This window comes from Cygnus atratus, chromosome 14, assembly GCF_013377495.2.
Source record: "Cygnus atratus isolate AKBS03 ecotype Queensland, Australia chromosome 14, CAtr_DNAZoo_HiC_assembly, whole genome shotgun sequence".
In the NCBI taxonomy this organism is placed as follows: domain Eukaryota; kingdom Metazoa; phylum Chordata; class Aves; order Anseriformes; family Anatidae; genus Cygnus; species Cygnus atratus.
In genome coordinates this window covers 5657817-5679874 of record NC_066375.1, presented here as the reverse complement: position 1 = coordinate 5679874, position 22058 = coordinate 5657817, and the positions used below count along the sequence as shown (strand labels likewise).

Sequence of the window (22058 nt, the reverse complement as noted above, 5' to 3'; positions counted from 1 at the left end):
GGGCCCCTGAGGTGAGGGCTCGGGGCGAGCTGCCCGGCCCCTGGGCCGAGCAGGGGAATTAATTAGACAACGGGAGGCAAACTCGAGGTAATTTTTTTATTTTTTTGTTTTAGTTTTTTTTTTTTAACATCCTCTTCATGCATAAGCGCGCAATGGAGCCCCAAGTAGCTGGGAAAGGCGCAGCGAGGCCACAAATAAATAACGCTGGGAAAGGTGCAGCTCTGACAGAAGGCGCAGGGCCTGGGGGGATGAAAGGCTAAAAGGGTGAGAGCAGGGTGCAAGGGAGAGCCCAGCCCCCGAGCACTGCTCTTATGGGAGAGACAGGCAGAGGAACAGGCCCAGGATCAGCTCTGGCAGCCCTCAGCACTTCCCCTAATCCCTACCTGCTACCAGAAGTCAGCCTTAAATCAGACAACCTCAGTATGTTTTAATAGTCCCTGATGAATTATTGTGAATTAATTACGAATTACAGTTTCCATGCAGTAACACTTCTACAGCAGGTTACCTGCAGCCTGATCAACTGCTTTCTGAGCACCACTGCTAGGAGAAAAAAGACAAACTCCAGCCTTTTCTACTCTCCTAGCCCTGCTACAAGCACTCCCCCACCCTTATTTAGCTGAAACACCTCACCCTTCCTCACCGCCCCCCCCGAGTCGGCATCCCTCACCGAGGCTGCTCACAGACACCCAGCCCCAGCGTACCTTCACACGCTTGCACAAATTTCAAACCTAATTCACAGATCACCACCAGGCAGAGCTACACTACTTAGGGAACACAGCTGTACTTGCATTCTTTTCAATCAGGCTAAGCAGACAGCAATTTTTTTTTTTCCTTCAAGGCTTGAAAAGCAATTCTGAAGTTAAACTGAGCCACCCAAGTCAGAAGGCAAGATAAGAAGTAACTTTTGAGTTGTCTATCCGTTTTGGAAAGTCATAATTTATTGTAGTGATTATTTAAGCATACACTATGGTATCAAAAAAAAGCCATAACATGCAGACAGGAGACCTCTTAAGGAGATTTAGCAGAAGCAAATGTAGATTTACATTTCACCTTAACATAATACTATTTAGAAGCTGATAGCCGATCTTAAGTTCCTCTTTGATGCTTGGAAAGAGCATGTATGCACATGAATTGTTCAGAAATTTAAGGCAATTTGCATATTAAGATAGAAAACATTGGATTAACAGATTTATGTTGTGCCCAAGATGTTAGCTGAATTGAGACCATTTACATATACTTCATCTCAAAGGACTGAGTCATAAATAGCAGCTGCTCCTTGATAAAAATACAGTCCTGAGAACAAGCTAATAGCAATGCTTAAGCTATGACATCTTCCATGTCAGAGTATAAGCTATTTTGGCAGAAGGAGCAGCAGTTACCAGGTGTTCAACAGGCAAAGGCATTCTAAACATGCAATAGCTCCCAACAGAAGTCTGAAGTTACTTCCAGTATCTTGCTTACAATAGTTTATTTGCACGCTGCAGAAAGATCAAGAAATCCTGCTATGCATTTGTGGTCACTAATATTTCAAACACAACAACCAAGGGATACAACATAAGGACAGGCAGCAAAAGATGTTTCTCCAAAAAAAATGAGGCTTTTAGTAATTGGTTAGATTGTTTGCAAGGTAATTGGAACACCCGACCCTCCCCAGCTACTGGGAATTACTCCACGTACTATACCTATGACCAACCAACACTGGAGTGTTTAAATTCAGTGCAAGAAGAGTAATTTCAGGACATTTAATTTCACTCTAAACAAAAAGAAAAGCTTATCTATATAGACATCCGAACTCCAACATATTTGGTACAGTGTAATGAAGTTACATAGATTTCACCCTCAGAGGTATGCTCTTGTAGTGATCACCGGCATTCCACAAGTGTTTGAAACAGTATAATATGGTAGACTCAACACTTTAAAAAAATTTATTCAGCTGGAATTGGAACTCCCTAACATTCACAATATAATTTAGGATGCATTTGTTACATGAAGAGCAGATAAAAGACTTAAACAGTTTCACATACCACTTAAGATATTCCACATGCTCCTTCCCCACCTACAAATACTGACATGTTGGTTAATTCGTGTTTTTTTTTTTGTTTTGTTTTTCCTTAAGAAATATTCAGTTCATCTTGTCTACCTGACCACCTCCCCCATTCCTACAGGAATTGACATACGGTGATAACAGTGAGAGGATATGGGACACTGTCCTATCCAGTGTCTGGACCCTGGAGTAGGCCTAGCTATAAAAATAAAGAGTTTTGACAATGAGCTGAACATGAAGCACTTCCAGCAATTGAGGCAAAGCTGCACTCAGGAAAAAAAGCTGTACAGTCAAGAGAGAAAGGAAAGCATCAGTGGGTGAACAGAGGGGAAAGGGGAAAGTAGTCTAACCCCAGCCCACCCCAACGACCCATTAGCTTTACGAAAAGAGTTCAAGAACTAACAAGAGCTATTATCTGCAAGGTCTGCAGGATTAAATGCCACATTAGGACAATCCACTCCGAATCCTAGATCATTTATCAACACTTAACTGGGCTTTAGCCATGCACAGAGCGCATATTCCAGAAGCCAACTAATTCCTTCCTTCCACCCCTTCCTCTCCTCCCCCCATGACCCCCAGAAGAACAGAGTTGGAGAGTTTAGCTACTGTTTCCCCACACATCCCCCCTTCCCGTTTTTTTTTCCTTTGTGGGAAGAGGTATTGTCAAATATGTTGACAGCTTTTCTTTAAACAATTATTAAATTTTAAGGGATATATATAAAGACATCGGTGCATTTACGAATTTACATGTTTGTAAAAAAAACTAGTTATAAAACTGCATTTTTATCATCTAGCACTTTCAAGATTCATTGTTATTCCTCACTAATTAATATATTAAATTAAACCAAGGTTTGAGACTGGTAAAGTTCTACCAATCTACTTAAAAACAGAAAAGAATATTTAAAACCAAAAATGAAAAAGGTTAGTTATGTTACATTCCAAAATCCACAGCCCATTATATTAACTGCATTCTTTCTACAGGAATGATGTTCCTTAAAACAGATGATTGCAAATATTTTACTGCTAGACACTCCATTACATTGGATAGTGTGACTGGAACCTGTGGATGGTGAAATCTTGAGGTTTGTCCAAGTTTCAATGTAACGTGTCCAAGGTCCTCTCCCAGAACCAGGTTTTGAAAAAAAAAATCAGATCAAGTTTTTATGATTTTTTTTCAATCTTTCCTTGGCTTTCTGTTTCTGGGTGATCTATTCACAGTTTCTTCCTCCTGCAAGAAAGTTGTAGAAACATGAAGGAAGCCTAACCAAAATTTACTCCTGAAAGCCTTTTTGAGCAAGCCTACAAAAAACTTTCAGCTCCACGTTAGTTTCATTTCTGGAAGGACCTACTGCTGTTACTACCCCTTCCTTTACATACGTGGTAGACAAATTATTATTTTCACGGTGCACATATAGATATTTGCTGAGAATACTTAACAGATTCTGCTGCTGCGAGAATCTATTTAACTTCAAGCAACACTCCACCCATTTATTTTTTTTTAGGTTAGCCATTATATCAATGTGGAGCACTTAAAAGGTCACATCCTGACTGCACAGAAAGCTGAATAAGCCTTTTGCTTCAAGAAGATGCATTCCACACAATCCTACTCCTCTCACAATGCAGGGTCTATGGCAAGTGCCTTTAGCAAGGTTTCCTGCTTTGCTGAGGTTGGCCACAGCAATTCCTATTCCGCACAGTGATTAAGTTCTCTGGTGTTCTGACAGTGGAAAGGGGTATCACGTGAGCCAGGTTAGCTTTTAACACATTAGTAAGGCTTGTTCTATACCAAGAAAAAAATCCACAATGCTTCCCTCAATAATTAAGTGCTCTCATACCTCTGATGCAGGTTTCCTGTCTTCTTCCTCATCTTCCTCCTCCTCTTCCTCTTGACTAGCACTTCCTATATCAGCATCACTTTTTTGCTTCTCTTCTAAGGGAAATTAAAAAAACGCATTCATTTTCTTGTCATTAAGACTTGCCGCCTTCAGTTCACCAATGACTTGATACGTCTGCCAATCCTCTTATTCTTTCAGATAGAATTTCACATCTCAAGATTATCTAAGTTTGCCTACCTAGCTTCTCCTCATTTGTTTCCTCCTCCTCCTCTTCTTCTTTGTCTCCTTTGTCCTTTTCTTCTTCTTTCTCCTCGCTCATCACATCAGGCTGAGGAGCATCAGTCTTTTTGTATTCTGCAGCACTTGGCTGCTTCTAAAAAAAATTGCCAGAACCAACCAGTTATTTGTGAAGCTAACGCACATTACGTAGAACGTTTAAAAAGATTCAGTGTATTTACCAGAGGAAATGCATACCTTCCCAGAACAGCAGAAGAGGACAACAAGGAACACTGGCAAAGCCACAGTGAGGATGTACACTACCCAAAGCCAGGGACGCTCTTCAGCGGCTGCCATCATCTGGCCCACAACACCAGGCTAGAAGATAAAGTGAACCATTAAAACTCAAATTGCAACAGTTAAGTTTGAACTACAGATTTTTCAGTTTCAGTCTACTCGCAGAAAGTAGACTTTCTGCAACACTGAACATATTTCATACCTGAAAGAATTAAAGCTAGCCTGCACAAGTACTTCTTCCACGGTTTATAAATTAATAACCAGTCTACAATTAGCAGCACAAATGTCAGAGCAAGAACCTCAAAAGAGCAGTGAATACTCATTGCCATTTATAGCAACTATTACAGGCTGTAATTACAAATTGAGGTTCTAATGAAGATTATCAATCCACAGCCTTGGTACACGTTAAGTATATATTGATAAACACTGCACAAGAACAGCAGCAGTGCTCCTACTGTTCCAGTAGGAAGCACACAATTAAGCCTTTGTTTCTCACCTCTGCAGCACCATCAGCTGCCTTTTTTAGTCCCCATCCATCATTAGCCCAGTCATCAGCCACAGCTCTTTCAGTACAGATGATAAAGTTGTCAAAAAAGATGTCAGAAGTCATTGACCATAGCTCAAGTCCCACAGCACTGAAGGGAGTCATCTTGAAAGGCTCCAGGTCTTCAAAGAAATCTGGATTTGGGATCTTCCTGGGCTTCCAAATCCCCTAGGAAAGACAAGACATTCAAGCCTTACCTGCTAGCAAAGAGACTGAATTTTATTTTTCAGCCCATTTCAGCCAAAGAGACCAATGCAAAGAATCTCAGAATCATTCAGGTTGGGAAAAAAAACTAAGATCATCTAGTCCAACCTTTAACCTGATACTGAGCAGTCCACCACAAAACCATGCTACTAAGCTCTACAGCTACACTTTTCTTGAAGACCTCCAGGGATGGTGACTCAACCACTTCTCTGGGCAGCCTATTCCAATGCTGCACAACCCTTTCAGTAATTTCTCCTAACAGCCAACTTAAACTTCCCCGGCACAACTTGAGGCCATTTCCCCTCATTTTATCATTTGGTGCTTGGGAGAAGAACCCAATCTCCACCTCGCTTCAACCTCCTTTAAGGTAACTCCACTCAATTACAGTGTTTATAAATGCGACTCTTCAGGTTCTGGGAATCTTTTTTTATTTGTGCTACGAAAGAGCAAAGTCAGGTAAAAAAACACTTTGAAACTGTCCACTTGAAACACAGGAAGTCCATGACAGTGTTTTTATTCTTAATTACATCTGCTGAATGTAAATCATTCTGATTTTTGGAAGGGAAATGCTGCACTGGCCAGAAGTTTACAAAAATGAAGAAACCAACCTGATAGTTCACGTTATCGATCATAGGAGGCTTCCATTTGCCCTTGTAGTTTGGATTGTCAATCATTGGTCGCTGCCAGGTACCACAGCCAGGAGCTGACTCACACTTAGGATTTGCAATCTGAGGTGCCTCCCATTCACCATCCATATCCTCGTCCCTGTAACAGCAACTCAGTTTTGAAGTCTGCCCCTTGTCTTTACCCAGAAGAAAGCTTATAGCGTGTCTGATTCCCAAGAAAACTAAGATTCCTACTGTAAAATGGAAACACCGAAACTGATAATAGCATAGGTCTGAAAAAGACACTGCAGAAGGGACAGGTATTTCAGGAAGCAGCTTGAAAGCACAGAAGCTCACAAAAAGCCAGTCTCTGAGCACAACACCCTCCCACTGCAGTACACAACTGAAAGATGAACATCCCTGACCTATTCAGGTTACAGTCATAGGAAAGAACAGTTGACAAGTACGCAGATGAACGCAAGAACACAGGATTCCTATTAAGACCAACTCTGCCTTCTGGTTTTGAAGCAGGATAGCTTGAATTGCCAGCAACTTTGATAGTGAGCAACAACGAACTAGCTATCCTTATACTTGTTAAAACCAGTACCAAAACCACGTAATTATTGCTGTCATTTGCAACAGGCAGTAAACTTACCAATCTTCAGGCTTCTCAGCATCAGGATCTGCTACATATTCTGGCTCATCATCCAGCCAGCCCTCTGGTTTCACAGCATTTTCATCAGGTATTTTTGCAGGAGCATCTTCATCCCTTGGAAAAGGAAGTCAGTATATTAACACACAACATGCAACAAGTTCTCAACCCCAAGACATGACTCTGCAGTGTCTGAACACGCCCACTGATCTAGATTACCAGGCAGCAACACCACGTTTTAAAAATAAAGTCGCCTTGCAGCTTGTTACCTATACACAGTGCCTCACAGCACAGTCATGGCTTCAACTAAGATAACACTAATTTTTAAAGCCAATCTAGAAAGGGCACATTGCTGTAAATCCCTTGCCCTAGCAGCCACTGCAAGCATACATACAAGCTCAAAATCAAGCCTACGGTTCAAAAAACACAGATTCAAGTACGCCTCTAACATCTTACCAGTCATCTGGCTTAACAGCATCTGGATCTGGGATTTTGGGTCTCTCATCCCAGTCCTCAGGCTTCTGGTCATTCGGGTCCTCAATCTCTCGGGGTGGATTCACAGGAGGAGACATATCATTTAGCAAGTTCCCACTGTTGACAACTGTTTGATCAACCAGTATTTCAAAACTATTATCAGGATTCAAGACTGGAAGGAAAAAAAAGTCAATGCAGCCATCGCACATACAATAGAAAGCATGCTTCACAAAGTATCACTGATCCCCGCCGTGCCATGTACAATTCAAACTTCAGCAATCCAAGCTACCATCTACCTAACAATTGTTTCTAAGACTCATTAAGAACCTTTCCCATGATGTCTAAGCGTATTTACTGCTGATGTAACACATCTCACCTTGTGAAACTAAGATTTATTGAATAGTGCTTTAGCAGTAGGAATAGCATTTATTCACATCCTACTCAAAAGGAAGACCCCCATTCATAATCCCACTGCTGACTCACAGGGTTTTAATTCTTTATACATTGCTACCTTTGTAATGGAACAGACACAGAGATGCTCGAGTACTCCCACAAAATACTTTTAGGCACAGCTAATGCCAAACACTGTACTTCAGGAACCACTGATTTTGTTTGATACTGTGGAAGATGTGGGAAGAAAAACACTATCCCCTTGACCCCTCCTCTGCACCTGGAACTGTGCTATCCAAATCTAAGTACAGAACTAATCAACTAAAATTATATGCTCCAGAAAACTGACTTTAAAAGTTAAGTACTAAAGCCACTGATCCCAAAGAATGCAAGTCTGTTGGAAGTCTGTTGGAAGTGGTAGTAATTTAATCTCTCCTCTACATCTAAAGTTTATTAATATCCCAAATTACTAGAGGGCAGCATTCAAGCATTATATAAACGTTGCTAATAATTTTGGATACACTTAGCGTATCACATTACTCGTAACTGTTCTGAAATTTCAGTTCTTCTTTAAGTTCAAGGTCTCATGACTTCCTACATGAATCAGAGCTCCTTGCAAGGAAGAAGCAAGCCTTTATACAATAAGACTAGTTTTTGCATTCAGAGCTTTCAAGCTGTATGCTGATACAAAGATTTGTTTGTTCATCTGGTTTGAGTTTGATTCAGAAAACACAGTAGTAGTTATTAACATGCTTAGCTTATGGTCGCTGTACCCAGAGTATAAAGGTGTGTCTTCTTATCAGTAAAGTAGGTCTTTAAGTCTGCATCTGGACGCTTCGCATGCTTCTCCTCATATTTGCCAGTCTTCGGGTTTTTGTGTCGGAAGATGAAGTGCAATTTATAGTCCTCTCCACATTTGTCAGGGCCAAACATGATTGTATATGGAGTTTTGTCATGGAACTGATCCTTTAAAAGAAATGCAAAACAGTGCCATTATTTTGAGATACAACTTCAGCCACTGCCCACCATAATACCTCCTGAATCATTAGAAATTGATCTGCAGCTTGGATATCAAGAAGTGAAGTAGCCAGACTAAAACCTGCATCACAACCACAAGCTTCTAGAGACAAGACCAGAATTAGCTTAACTTCTTCATTTTGCACCTTCCCTCTACTTCAGAGGGAAACCAGTAGCTATTCAAGTGTTATCAACATGGTAAGTAATTCATTAAGTTGTGACAACCATATATATGTATGCATTTTTAAGCATATCTCTACACTGCAAAAATGATTTTTAAAAGTTATTAACATACACATCAGGTACTGTTAATAATGAATTAATAGTTAGTTAGTGAGTTTCTTCCATACAAAGGGATAAGCAACATTAAAAGTGAGGCCAAGTTGTATTTACTTTATATACTTCTAAGCTGGTATATTGTTTCAATTTAAGACTTAACTGAATATAATAATCTCACCTTTGAACACTGCAAGTCTATTTGTTTTGGATAATGTTATCTTGAGATTCAATGCACATATGAAACTGGCTAGACAGCTTTATGTTTGGAATCTGTATTAGTAATAAAGCTCTAAAGAGAGCGTAGAACAAAAGGAAAAGGATGGGTTATAAGCCTTAAAAGGTACTTCCCATGAAGTCTAGGAAAATGGCTAAAGAAAATCCATAGTTTATACAAGCCTATATATATATACACACACACACACACACACTGACCCAGCAGTAAAGCTTTGTCTGAACAGGCTAAAATGCTCAAGGCAACTGTATTACTGGGAGGAGAGGAAGTGACTCTTAATTTTTAAAGGATGCAGCATTGTCTCTTTCACTGAGGGCACTTTTAAGACAATGCATCCAAGGGCCTTTTATGAAGCAAATTCTTCTATACAACTACTGTGTGCTTCTGAATATACAAGCTTGTATCTAGTCCAACCTCAGATATATATATATATTATATATACTATCCAGTAACTGACAAGAGTTCAAAGACACAGCAATAAACGCCAGATATATTTTTAGTTATTTGCATGAGTCTGTTTTAGAAGATAAAACAATCTTCTTTCTGGACAATGGCTTCCAAGGAGGTTTCTACACTGGCTACTCTCGTAAGGTACCTCTTCAGTTCTAGAACCTAGGGAAATCTGAAGTACTGTAGACTTTCAAGCTGTAGAACTGCTCAGCTATGGGAAAACTCTGGAGTTGTCACTCAAGAGACCAGAATATTTCTGTATTTCTCATCTCAAACTGAAAATAGTGGGAACTTGCTGAGTGCAAAGTACTCTGGAGATCAAGCCCAAACTATGCCCCACTACATTTACTGAAGAGGTTTCTCTAGGAAACAACAAAATAAAGCAAGCGTTATTTCATGGATAATGCTCGGAGTATCAGCATCACTCACCAGGTTCAATTCGGGGGTCTTTGAAAGCAACTTCACATAGGCCCCACCACACTCTATTCCATTTTGGAAGTTTACTTCATACCTAATTTTAGTTTTGGACAAAGAAGTAGAGAGCGTGTTATACAAAAGTTAAGCTTACTTCCACAATACATGATTGCAACTTTCAAGTACAAATTCAGAGTAAGACTTCTGTTGTTTGTTTTAAATCAAGAGTCAAGCGAACATTAAAAACACATGCTGTACTCTTAAGGACTAAGCAGATATTCTTAAGGGCCTGCAAAACGAGAAGAATCAAGGATTTAGAAGGCTTAACCTAACAAAAGATTAAAGAAATTGAGTGCTGGTCTAAAAGATTATGATCTAGAAGTAGAGAGAAAAGGTTTTTCAGTATGTAAGAGACTGCAACACAGATTAAGGCAAACCATTTTTCCCCACAACCGCTACAGCAGACAACTCAATTTGCAAGATGACCAAAGTGGGTCCCAGGAAGACACCCTTTAGGGTTATAAGCATACAACAGTATATTTAGAGATGCCAAGGAGTCTGAAAAAGGCAAAACATGTCTGTCAGGAATAGGCTAAGTATGCTTGATCCTCTCTCAATGCCAGCAGCTGGAGTGGGTGACCACTTTATTTTATTTTTAGCCTTGTATTTTGAGCCAAAAACTAAGCAGTAATGCAAAGCAAAGCGACCAACTCACTACCTGGTACAAATATGAATTAGCTTACTCAGTTTAAAACTGATAAAGTAATATCCCACAACTCAACTGTTGCCACTGAAGGTTTTTTTTCCCCTGCTCGCTAATAGGTTCTCCTACATCAGTCATGGCCCAATAGGGCTAAACAACCTATTCATCTTCCACAACAGATGAACTAAAACAAAGGCAGGAGGAAACAAGTGCACCTTTACTACACAGCCCACCTTTGAAACGGGACAATTTACTGAATAAGTACACTGACTTGCATATAGATGAGGTCTTGTCCAAAAAGACAAGAACTTCTATGATTAACAGTAGAAAAATCAGTTGCATGTCCTTGTAACACAATAAATCAAATGAAGTTCAGAGACCAGCTACCAAGTCTAGTTTTCAAAGACTACCTTCCTTTACATGCTTCGGAGGGAGCCATGCTGTTCATAACTTTTACACCTGGGGAATCCGAACTGCTATTTTATACTTACTCAAACAGTATAGTAATAGGTTGTTCTATCTTGTGTCATTTAGACTCCCAGTCAACAAAAGCTCTGTTACGGAACAAACCTCAGCCTGCTATCATGTCACCCTTGAAATAACAGAACACCGAGTTATCTTTTACTTACTGTATAATAAGGGGCTTGGTATCAAATACAAAAGGCTTTGAAAGTTTGGATGAAATTGCATGATGTTTGGCTCGGGTTACCAGTACAAGCCCTTTGTCTCCTGGAAGCTTAGTGTCCTTCATGTCTTGGACTTCCCATTTACCTGGAGGGAAATTATCCAAACATTATCAAAACAATCTTCACTTAGCCCAATTCCAAGCAAGAAAATCAGCACTTTGCCTCCTCAAGTTATTAGTTTAACATCTTCACTAAAAAATTTAAAACCTCAAAGTGGCTGTTTTATTTTAAGCTTTTATCTGCATCAGAACCACACTTCATGTTGTTAACCACATACACAAATACTCCCCCATTTTCTTCAGTGAATATAATTTCAGCAAGCAATCAGGAAACAGACTTGCACCTCTTCTTTACATATGACAAAGGACGTCAGAAATATCAGTCAAAAAAACTGGGTAGGACTCACCATCGTATTTGGAAATTTCATCATCTGTATCATCTTTCTTGGCTTTGGAAAGGATCCATCTAGAAGACAAACATCCAACAGTCAGAAACCCATACTTTTTCACCACACTCTAAAACGCCTGCTCTTAAAGCATCCCAGTGTCCTGATCCCCTCAGGAGTTCTATCCCCAAGCCTGCAAAATTTTCTACGTTTTCCATTTCCCACCCCACCGTGAAGTAGGATCACTGCCTCAGTGTCATGCTCTTCAAAAATTCTTACTATGCAAAGCTGTAGAACCTCACCATCCTCACATTACCTGAGCTACAGAAAGTCAGATGAAAAGGATTAAAAAAATTACACAATATATGGCTCATCTCCCCCCATTATTACTACCTACATTATTACTACCTAAGGATATATTAGTTTGCTTCAGCACTAACAACCAGCATCAGATAGTCACTGCCGTAACCCTCCCTAACCACTGCCTGTTAATGTGATTTTGAGTAACAAAATCTAGAGAGAGTTTTGTTCCCTTTCACAGAAAATTGATTTATTATGTTCGATCATCCCTCAGATCATACTCACCCATCCAGAGTTCCTTTATCAAAGGACTCTACAAAATACACCTCGCCAGTTGGGACAGGAGCCCTGTAGGTAACCTACGGGAGAGGAAAGGGGATTTACACACCTTTCAAGGCACATTCTCTACTCTAAACAGGCACAGGTACATACAGCTCACGTTCCCCATCTACACTTAAGCACATTACCTGGAACACTCTGGCAGCAGAAGTACAGAAATTATGTAAATACTGCTGCTTCTGCCAAGCCATTGTGCTCTTCTCTGCAACTAAAACTGAAGTATATATTTAGCTGGAAGCATTAATTCCTGATACTTACACTTCAGATTTCAAATACTGATATCAGTCTTCAAGGAAGAAGACGGGGTCAGATGGGAAAGAAAGCAAACAGCTAAGCTTAATTCTAAACCTTACTCCCAGCTAACACCTTTAATAGCATCACAACACATTAAACATTAGCAAAGCAGAGAGAGCTCGGATCAGATTCACAATGGCTACAACACAAGCAGTAATTGAATTTTAAAGGAAACTTCCATGCCAAACCTTTGGAGTTGGAGGAGGACTGCTGGTTTCAGGCTTTGACTCTTCTACCTCCTCAATGCCATCATCCAAATCATCCTCGATATCAACTACATCATCACCGTCATTGTCATCATCCATATCATGTGCCTGGACAGCAAGAGTCCCAAGAGCTAGCAGGGCCACGTACAGTAACCATTTCAGCTCCATGATCTGAACAAATAAGACACAGGAAGAAGTCAGGCCAGCACTGCACACAGAGCAAGGCACCAACTCGCAGTTCAAAACCAAGCTTCGGGGACAACAGGTGAAGTGCCTCATCACACCACTGAAGGACAGGTACACACTTACCTTCTCAGCTTCACTGTTTATCGCATCTGGCTAGTTAAGACAGCTCACGAATTTGGAGAGGAATACAAGATAAAGGTGAATTACTCAATATAAAACAGATGTTAACGGACCAGAGGAGCACGTGGACAAACTCTGCAGATCCCGCTGCAGAAGTGTCAGCGCTGCTCCTCCGCTGCCAGCCCAAGAGCAGAACTGCACATACCCACGGCAACACCCCAACTCGCACACCTACAAAAACCTGAACAGAAAGCTTGTTTCTGCTTGTGAAGAACTCTAAATACATCATGCTGAAACGGGCATTTCCATCGAGTTCATGAGCTGAAATACAATTAGCTACCTCTTTCAAGCATCTATGGAACAATCAATCTTCTATCTCCTGTTCAGTATTTTTCTTCCTTTCCTATGCAGGACACTGGCACTTTCATTCATCGGTCGCCTTCCCCATGCTTTATCCCGGAATTACTGCCAACAGCCATTGATATTACCGGCAGATGTCTGTAAGCAGCTGGACACTGAGGCAGACCCAGCAGAAAAATTCTTGCTGTTCAATGGACAGTTAATTTGATCTCTAACTTAACAGAACGACCAAAAGAAATCTAATACAGAGACTTTACAGAATTAAACTACCACACCAATTAATTTATAAGGTGCCCAGCACATTATGCTACCTGAAACACAGAGGACACCTTGACAATCTGTAGCTCAAAAAATCTCTAAGTACAATAGGTTTCAATTTGACTTTCCTGCTAAAAAAAAGTTACTTCATCACTGCACCTTTATGCTGATACAGAAAGCAACACTCCTTCCACGCCGCTTGTAGTTTTACCCACACGCAGCAACCAGGAAAGCAGTCTGCTCCTTTGAATTACATTCCAGATTTTTCTTCCAAAGTCAAAGTTTCAGCTAAGACTAATTCTTTTTTTTTTTTGAAAGTCATTATAAAACTAAACATCCTCTCCTTCCCCTACATTCCTGCCTCAGGCTGTAGCCCCACAGATTTACAAACATAACTCAAGCAGAGTTATTAAGGCCTGTAGGGGCGTAAGTTCATGGTAGAAAACTTTTTTTTTTAAACTTTCCAAAGCATGTTTAGGCAACTGAAAGCATTTAGTCTTAGAAGCTTATCAGGTATACTGGGTAGAGCAAAACTCCACTGCATACCAAATCTACCATTCTTAGATTACTCTTTAACTTGCTTCTAATGACAGGGGATGTTTTTAATTACAACAAAACTGTATTTTAGGACCTGTCGAGGTTACGTCCAGTTTGCCACTATGACAACACGCAATCACAGCCAGTTTCCGAGCAGCGATGCCCCGAGGACCATGGGCTCGGTACATGCTCAGCACCCGGCCCTCCCAGCCCAGGCAACTGCAGAACAGCCCTGGGCCAGAAGGACACAGCTCACAGCATGAGCAGCTGACAAAAACCAAGCGTTCCTACGTATAACCAAAGCCTGTTATTTGTGTTTTTGTTTGTTTTTAACTTTAATGCAGTGTACAGGCAGAATTGAAAACAGTTGCAGACCACATAGCAGCTCATAGATATTACAAACTCGGGAACCACAACACAAAACCAAAAACAAAAACTGTCAAGCAAACATCAGTGCCATTGGAAGTTCAATTCCTCCTGCACAGACAGTACGCTCTCTGAATAAACCCATGCCCAACAGCAAAAACCACAAAGATCCTGAAACCTCATTTGAAAAAGTGATCTTTGGAGCCCAGATGTGTGCTGGGACCGAAGTGACTACAGGCGAGGTGGCACAAAGACACCTTTCCAAGGGAAGGGTTGGATTTTGTCTCACCTTGCTAACAGAGCCTCACCAAATTCATTCTTAACAGAGCTAAATTCAGGAAGATTTTACCCCAAGTTCTGTAACCACTTTCACGTTACATTACGCGGGTAGAATGATCCCTGTACTGCTCCTAAGGGTGATATGAGCAAAGTCACCTTAAACGCACAGCAAAGTTAAACGTAAGCCAATGCCTTCCTCTTTTTAAGAGGACGCAGTTTTTCCATACCGCCTCCCAAGCCTGTGCAAAGGACATGAGCGACTTAGCATGCAGGTCATCTCTTCGGTAACCTCACCGAGAGCGACGACGTTTTGGTGAAAGATTCCGATCACCTCCCAACCTCCCCGGCAGCACAGGCTCCATACCGAATTCTCACCTACTTGGCAATCCCACCCCAACCAGAACCCTTGAAGCTTCTGTCAGTAGCAGTGACCTTTGGCAGATGCTAGCACTTCTTGCTTGGCAAGTGGCAAACCACACGGCCCGGCATTGCACACGAGGGCGTCCAGAAATCCTATCAAAGTATTCTGGTAAAACCAGTCACAGCCACCAGTATCCCCCACAGCAAGCACCAGCACAGACAGAAGCTGTTCCTGAGACACCCACAGGGATCTACCCAGGGGTCTGCATTTACCAGTTATCCCTCTGCCTGAAACTGGGGCTTGGGGAACCTCACTTGTAGCTTCAAGTACTATCCGTGCAAGTCCCCAGCAAGCTTTTCTTTTTCCAAAAGCTAGAAGCAGGAAGAGAAGCTAATCCAGTTTGGTACCCTTGCTTCTTTATAGTCATTGGCAATCAGTTTTCGCAAGTTTGTATCCCTATAGAAAGCTGTTTAGAACACCTCCTACGTATTAAATCATTCCCAAATTGTACATAAGCTCTCATTCATACACCCCAGTACGAACTGGTAGCACCTTCAGCAGCTGCCAGTTGTCAAGGCAAGCTCCTTATTCTATGAATCCCTAACAATACGCAAACTAAATTATAAGAAATAAAAGACAGTATGTTCTCAGAAGAGCAATTTAAGTAAAACACACATTTGGGATATTTAAAGAGCTACATCTTTACGTCCGTAATATATGTATTGCTACACGAGAAGGTTTCAACCACACTTAATCCCTGGGGACACAACAAGCAATTATAGCCCAGTAAATTGGGTTACTCATAAATAGGGGACAATAGAAAGGGAGAGGAGGGGGAAGAGAAAAAAAGACTCGGATTTTACACAAAACAGGCTTAAAACAAATTTCAGGCAGAGCTTTGAGTTGCTTGCAAGTACAGGTGCTCAGCCACCTAAAACGCTAGCCTCCAGCAGCACAGTCACCTACTGCGTGATGGCCAGATTCCTCCTTTGAAGAAGTGTCCAGTTTCCAAGCGATTACCAGCAGCTATTTCTGAATCTCTGCCTGAACTTCCTTTCTGTAGGTTTCACTGCATAATATTTCTGAAGGTTAGCGTATTTCTGCCCGTGCAACTGCCCCCAGCCTCAGAATAGGCGGGCTTCTGAAGTCTCCATTCCACTTCAGTGCAACTCACCTTCACCATACCACTGTCCCAAGTCAAAGATGATCAGAACTTCATCTACCTTTTTTATAAATGAGGTCTTCTAGACACTGCAGTAGTCTTCCCATCAATGCAAACGGTGTGCCAACATAATATCGCGAAGCACTGACTTGGGAGAGCATACAAGAGCGTCAGAGCTAACAAATCACTTGTTCTGTCTGCGTGCCTATCCGCAACCAGCTTCTACACAAGGAAAACGATAAGGGACATTTAAGCACTGTTCACCAACTCCTGACTGTCAAAAGGCTGGATGAAGCATTTTCCCCTGGAATTTACGGGGCAGACACCAGAACATTGGAACAGCTGCACTGCAGAGTTTGATTTTTACAGTGGTAGGAACTAAACCAAGTGGACACAAAGAGACAAGATCAGCTTCTTGCCGCAGACTCAGCACTTCCAGTGCAGGATTAAGCAATTGTCGCCTTCAGGTTCCAATGCTTTCAAGACTTGCAGCTTCAGAGATTTATTCTTACTTGGAACTCCTTTTTTGAGGCATAAAACCTGAATTTTTGTGACTTTTGGCATGACACTGGAAACGCTTGACCCATACAGCAGCCGATTATCACCACAAACATACGGGGGGAAGGACAGACAGTTGGAAGGGCCCCACGAAGGATATTCAAGTCCCTTGCTATCGTACTTCCAGAACATACTGTTTAGAAAGTTTCTTTCCCTGACAGGTTAAGCAGAGCCTGCAAAACCAGTTTAATCATCTCCTTGGTTACAAGTCTATTTGAGGGGTTCATCAAGCCAGCTCTTAGCGCTGCATAATTCAGAATACAGAACCACATCGCAATTGCTACTAGATATACAGCTGACTGAAGTGGTTTTCTCCTTTTTTAAGATAATTTACAGTCAGATTAAACACGACTTGCAAAAACAAGGCACTTACTGCAGAACTAAGCATTGAAGGGGGAAAACTGTCTGCATCATGCAAGTTGTCGTCAGCTACACCTCAGCAATTTCACTGGGAGAGCATCGTTGCCTTTTATTTCATCAGTCTGAACTGACAGCTCAAACTGGCGTAAGCATGTACAAGCAGCAAAGGGTACTAGCTAAGCCCCGTGTTCCAAAAACTGGATTTCAATACGGTATTTGCAGTGGAAGCACAGCTGAAAAAATAAGCACAACACATCCTCATGCAAGACAAGAATCGTGAAGAAGAGTTTAGAGTCATAAGAAATTCATCTCAGCACACAAAAACATGCAAGGAGACCAGAACAGGAAGGCAGAGAGGCAGATGCCCGTTTTTCCCCTCCTCAAACTGCATTTTTATCATTTCTGAGCTAAGACTTGGCTCCCTGCTTGGTAGCACACCCGTTTCCTGAAGTTAGAAGCACTGAAGCAAGAAGTTCCTCTTTGCCATCTCAAGATGCCTCCACCTTCACATCCCGGCTCCTCTGCTGTGCCACGGGAGGCATTCACGCAGCCCGACGGTGAACCAGCCGCTGCTGTGAGACAGCTGGAAATCCTCCTGCTGTGCTGCTTTAACTCTTCATCAATTCCCCAGTCCAGGACACAAGGGCAGAAGGTGTTGCAGGACAAGTGAAAGCACCATGAAATAAAACTAGCAAGTAGCCAAGGATAAAGGAAATTAAGCTGCTAGGCGCGGCGTCAGCTCAACGCCGCAGCATCACGTGCGTTTCTGTCACCCGCGCCTGTCACAGACGGACCTGTCCTTAGGCAGACTTGGGAGACCCGCACTCGATGGCGAAGCTGAACCACCAACTTCGTGGCCAAGCACTGTAATTTCAGCAGCCAGTAAATGACCTCACTGCTGCTCTGAGAGGAATAGAATGAAATTACGCTCATATATACGCAGCAGCTCACGCGGTGCAGGCGCTATTTTCTCCCTGAAGCGCTCAGTTCTGCAGTTAGACAACTTCCAGCATCGCCTTGCTTACAGCAGGCCAGAGGCTGGAGCTACATGTGTGGGTGGGTGTTTTGTTTTTGTTTTTTTTGCCTTTTTTAAAAGTAGGGGGTGGTTAGGATATGCTGCTACTTAAGGCTTGAGGGAAGACTCCTAGAAAAGATTGGCCAAGCCCATGTAGGCCTACAGCCCCACAGAAAAAAGGGGCCCTCTGTCTGGGTTGCAAGGAGCACAAACCAAGTAAGAGATTAGGTGTGAAAGGCAACAGCAAAGCTTGCTTTTAATAAGCATTTCGAATATGCCAGTTTCTAAAAATAATGTACAACGGTGCACAAACAGTAAGGGAGGAAACACCATGTACTGTTTGTCAGCAGAGAGATTCCCGCAGAACTGGAAGTCCTTGGAGGACAAAGACAGAACTGCAAGGCTTTCTGGCCATAAAACAGATGGGCTGCAAGGGAAATTATGGTAGGTGGGGAAAGATCTGGAGGTGCCCCAAGATCTTTCAGACCATCATGCCTAGGAATCAATTCCAGTTTGCCTTGCTACAGAATTGACTCCAGCAAGAACAGGCTGCCATTTCGATCACTGCTGGAGGCAGAAAAATGAAAGGCCAGAAAAGGAAATAAAAGGAAGGGCTAAGTACAAGTTACAGGGTACTCTCAGTAAAGGATTTATTCATTTACTTAGGAGGAAGTGCTGCGACACCAAATGAAAGGGTAATCTAGCAGAGGCCTCAAGCTTTCTTACTGCTTAGCATTAGGCTTCCCATCCTAGGAGGGCAGCTGATACCAGGAAGCAGTTAACATCTTATACTCAGCTTGGGATGTGATACAGAGATTGCAGAAGTATTCCTTCCATAATATCTTTTTTTTTTTTTAATGTAAATATTCTGGTCACTCTGATGCACTTGAAATAACTTTAGCACAACCTGTATTTTAACTAGTACTTGTAACTATGTTAACCCATGCAATGTTATAGTCCTGTTACCCCCTTATAACATTTTAGTAACACCCCAAACCACAGTGGACGAGATGCCCCATAAAACCTGTACGTTAGCTATGCTTACTTGACGATGTTAAGTAACATCTACCACATCCCAAACAAATTTAGGAAGGAGTTTTTCACAACACTCTGCAGAAACACTGCGGCGTTAATTACATTAACAGCTCAACGCCCTATTATACTAACACTACCACCACTAAAGCCCAGAGCTTTACCACTACTACAGCACCCCGACGCGGGGCCGCTTCCCTTCAGGCTGGGCTCCCCCGCAGCCCTTCTCTTCCTGCAGCCTAGAAAGTTCCCGGCCGCAAGACTGCACGTGAAAGTTTGCTCTTTGCGACCGGCACTGACAGGGGAGCAGCGGGCTGGGACTCAGGGGCTTTTTTTCACGTTACAAGCCCGCAGCAAGCCCCCTGGACAGCGGCCCGAGCTCAGCCCCCGGCCCCGCACCGCCCCGAAGGGAGACGAGCCCGGGAGGCCGCAGCCGGAGCTCTGCGGGCCCCGCATCTCGCGGCCCCCCCCGGTGCTCGGCCGCCCCATCCCCCCAGGCCTCGCTCCCCCTTCCAGAGCCTTCCGCTCCCCTCCCGCGGCTCCGCTCCGCACCGCCCTCCCCCCCGCGGCGGCACCACCGAGCCCTGGCCCGCTCTGTCCCTACTCCCCCCCCCACCCCCCGTACCCCCCCCCGCACCCCCGTCTGGGCCCAGCCACCCCCACCACCACCACAGGCCTCAGGGCCCGGCCTCCCTCCCGCAGCACTCCGGGGGCGTCCCCAGCCAGCCGCCGGTCCCCCCGCGCCCTTCACTGCCCCTCCACGGTGATCCCAGCTGAAGGGGGGCGGAGGGGGGTGTCACCCGCCGCGGGGCAGGGCCCCCCCGCCGCTCACCACGCCCAAGGCCCAGCGCCCAGCGCCCAGCCGGGCTCCGGCCCCCCGGGCCCCGATTTCCAGTCACGGAGCCGCCCGGTCACCAGGAGGGGGAAGGGGGAGGGGGGGGGCACTCACCGAGCGCCCCCAGCGCCACGGCCGCCCCCAGCGCCACGGCCGCCCCCGGCCCTCACCTCCGTCACGTGGCCCCGCGCCCAGCACCACCGCCGCCCGCCCGCCTATCTGCCACCGGGCCCGCACCGCCCCCCGGCCCACCTCTCGCCTCTTCTCCCATTGGTGGAAACAACGCCCGCCCTCCCGCCCCGCCGCCGAGCCGGCGTTTCGATTGGCTGAACGCGCCGCCGCTCACCCGCCCGCCCCGCCTCGGAGCCCGCCCCTCCGGCGCTGCCCTTCGTGGAGCGCTTCTACTGGTCGGTGCGTTGCAGGAAGTGCACGGCGGTTGGCTGCGGGAGGGGAGGCCGTTGGGGTGTGGGAGGGGTCCTCAGCTGAGGGAGCTGAGGGGGCTGAGGGGGCTGAAGTGGGGCGGGACGGGCCTCGCCTCGCCTCGCCTCGGGGTCCTTGTTCAGGGAAGGCCCGGCCTGGGCCCCGTGGCGTGAAACAGCGGAACTGCCTTTCCCTTGCCCTTCACATTTATTTAGCCCATTTGAAGGGGTTTTCAAGGTTTTCCACACGTTTAGAAGGTTATGTACATCCAACAGCTCTTGTGTGGTTGCAATGAACATCACCACAAAACTAGGAGTTAGGAACGTCATCAAATTAGGAATCAGGAACATCACAAAGCTAGGACTTGGGAACATCACAAAATTAGGGATTGGGAACATCACAAAATTAGGAATTAGGAATGTCACAAAATGAGGAACTAGGAACATCACAAAATTAGGAACATCACAAAACTAGGAATCAGGAACATCACAAAACTAGGAATTAGGAACATCACAATACGCGGGCCGTACTCGGGCGTTGCGAACACAGAATGCCGTGCAGTCCAGGCAGCCTGGGTCTGGGAGGCTTTGTGTAGCACCAGGAGCTTTAAGCAATGCCACATTTCCAAAATAAACAACGTGTTTCTGAAGGGGCGAAGTGCTGTCTAAATACTCGGCGTTTATAGGGCCAAACAAGGACGGAAGCGCAGGGAACGTGGAAGTAACGGTCCCCGCTGCAGTGACAGGAAGGGAAGGCAGGAGGAGGTGGCTGCTCTGCGCAGGACCACAAAAAGGACTGCCAGAGGGGCTGAACCTGAGGAACCCCTCTCCTGTTCCCTTAGGGCAGTGTGGGATGGCGAGGAATGAGGCCCTGTGCCGAGCGCAGGCTCCTGCCGCCCTCTCAGTAATTCTGCTTTTAAGTTCCACCTGACCTGCTCCAGATGAGAATAGTTATGTTGGAGGCTGTATCTGAACTACCTAGTTTAAAGTGAGCCCCTGTGTGGTCTGTGGGCTGCAGCCTGCTCCAGCAGGTAGGAGGTTTTCTACATCAACGCCACATTCAGTACTGCTAGGAGGGGCGGGAAGAAGAGGGGTTTTCTTTGTAAACATAAATCTGTTTTGAGTTGGTGCAATGAGTCAGCAATATAAGTCTCCCCACAGAGAAAATTCCACCGCGTTAGGACAATGCAAGCAGGGGCCCAGCGCTCAGAAATAAGGCTCAGCATAAATGAAATCAGCAAATCCCTGTTTACACTGAAGTTTGGAATCCAGTGCTCACATTTTTCCAGAAAGCCACCAAGCTGGCTCCTAAACCTCCCCGTTGACTGAGCTATCCTCAGAGACCAAACACAAGATACAGCGATACAGGCAGGGAAATGGCCACAAACAACAGGCAGCATATGAGATACCAAGTGTCTTAAATAAGAAACTAAAAACACCACAGAGGAATACTCTAAAGAGTAATAAAGAAATGTAATTCAGCAGGCTTCCTCCCCAGTCTAGGTAAAGTCCAGTTTTGCACCAAGCATCTTTCAAGTCCCTCTTTTGAAACACGTTATTAACTTCTGGGTAACTCGCAGGATAGCAAAATGCTATGCTGCAATCACACAAGCACCAGGAAGTCAAATACAGTCGCACACACGC

At 44.1% G+C, this 22058-nt stretch overlaps 1 protein-coding gene across 5 annotated transcripts; it reads right to left on the bottom strand.

The window, feature by feature from the left end:
- Window positions 1-909: 909 nt before the first annotated feature.
- On the bottom strand, window positions 910-20253 carry CANX (calnexin). 5 transcript variants are annotated; one of them, XM_035570903.2, is made up of 15 exons: window positions 20166-20253; window positions 12549-12737; window positions 12013-12086; window positions 11449-11507; window positions 10986-11127; window positions 9669-9750; window positions 8035-8227; window positions 6854-7043; window positions 6401-6514; window positions 5749-5905; window positions 4889-5104; window positions 4354-4473; window positions 4117-4252; window positions 3880-3974; window positions 910-3272 (listed from the first exon to the last, which is right to left on the bottom strand). In XM_035570903.2, the coding sequence occupies exons 2-15, from the start codon at window positions 12732-12734 to the stop codon at window positions 3219-3221; spliced, it is 1818 nt and encodes a 605-aa protein (XP_035426796.1). In that variant the 5' UTR covers window positions 12735-12737; window positions 20166-20253; the 3' UTR covers window positions 910-3218. The 5 variants fall into 5 exon arrangements, with proteins under 5 accessions (XP_035426796.1, XP_035426803.1, XP_035426797.1 ...); XM_035570910.2 differs by having other exon boundaries at window positions 20110-20227; XM_035570904.2 differs by lacking the exon at window positions 20166-20253 and adding an exon at window positions 19993-20051.
- Window positions 20254-22058: the final 1805 nt, after the last annotated feature.

Coding starts and splice junctions, on each gene's coding strand:
- CANX (XM_035570903.2), bottom strand. CDS start 12,734: ATGGAGCTGAAATGGTTACTGTACGTGGCCCTGCTAGCTCTTGGGACT. Junction 12,087..12,548: donor GTCCTCCTCCAACTCCAAAG/GTTTGGCATGGA, acceptor CCTCTCCCGTAG/GTTACCTACAGGGCTCCTGT. Junction 3,975..4,116: donor AACAAATGAGGAGAAGCTAG/GTAGGCAAACTT, acceptor AATTTCCCTTAG/AAGAGAAGCAAAAAAGTGAT.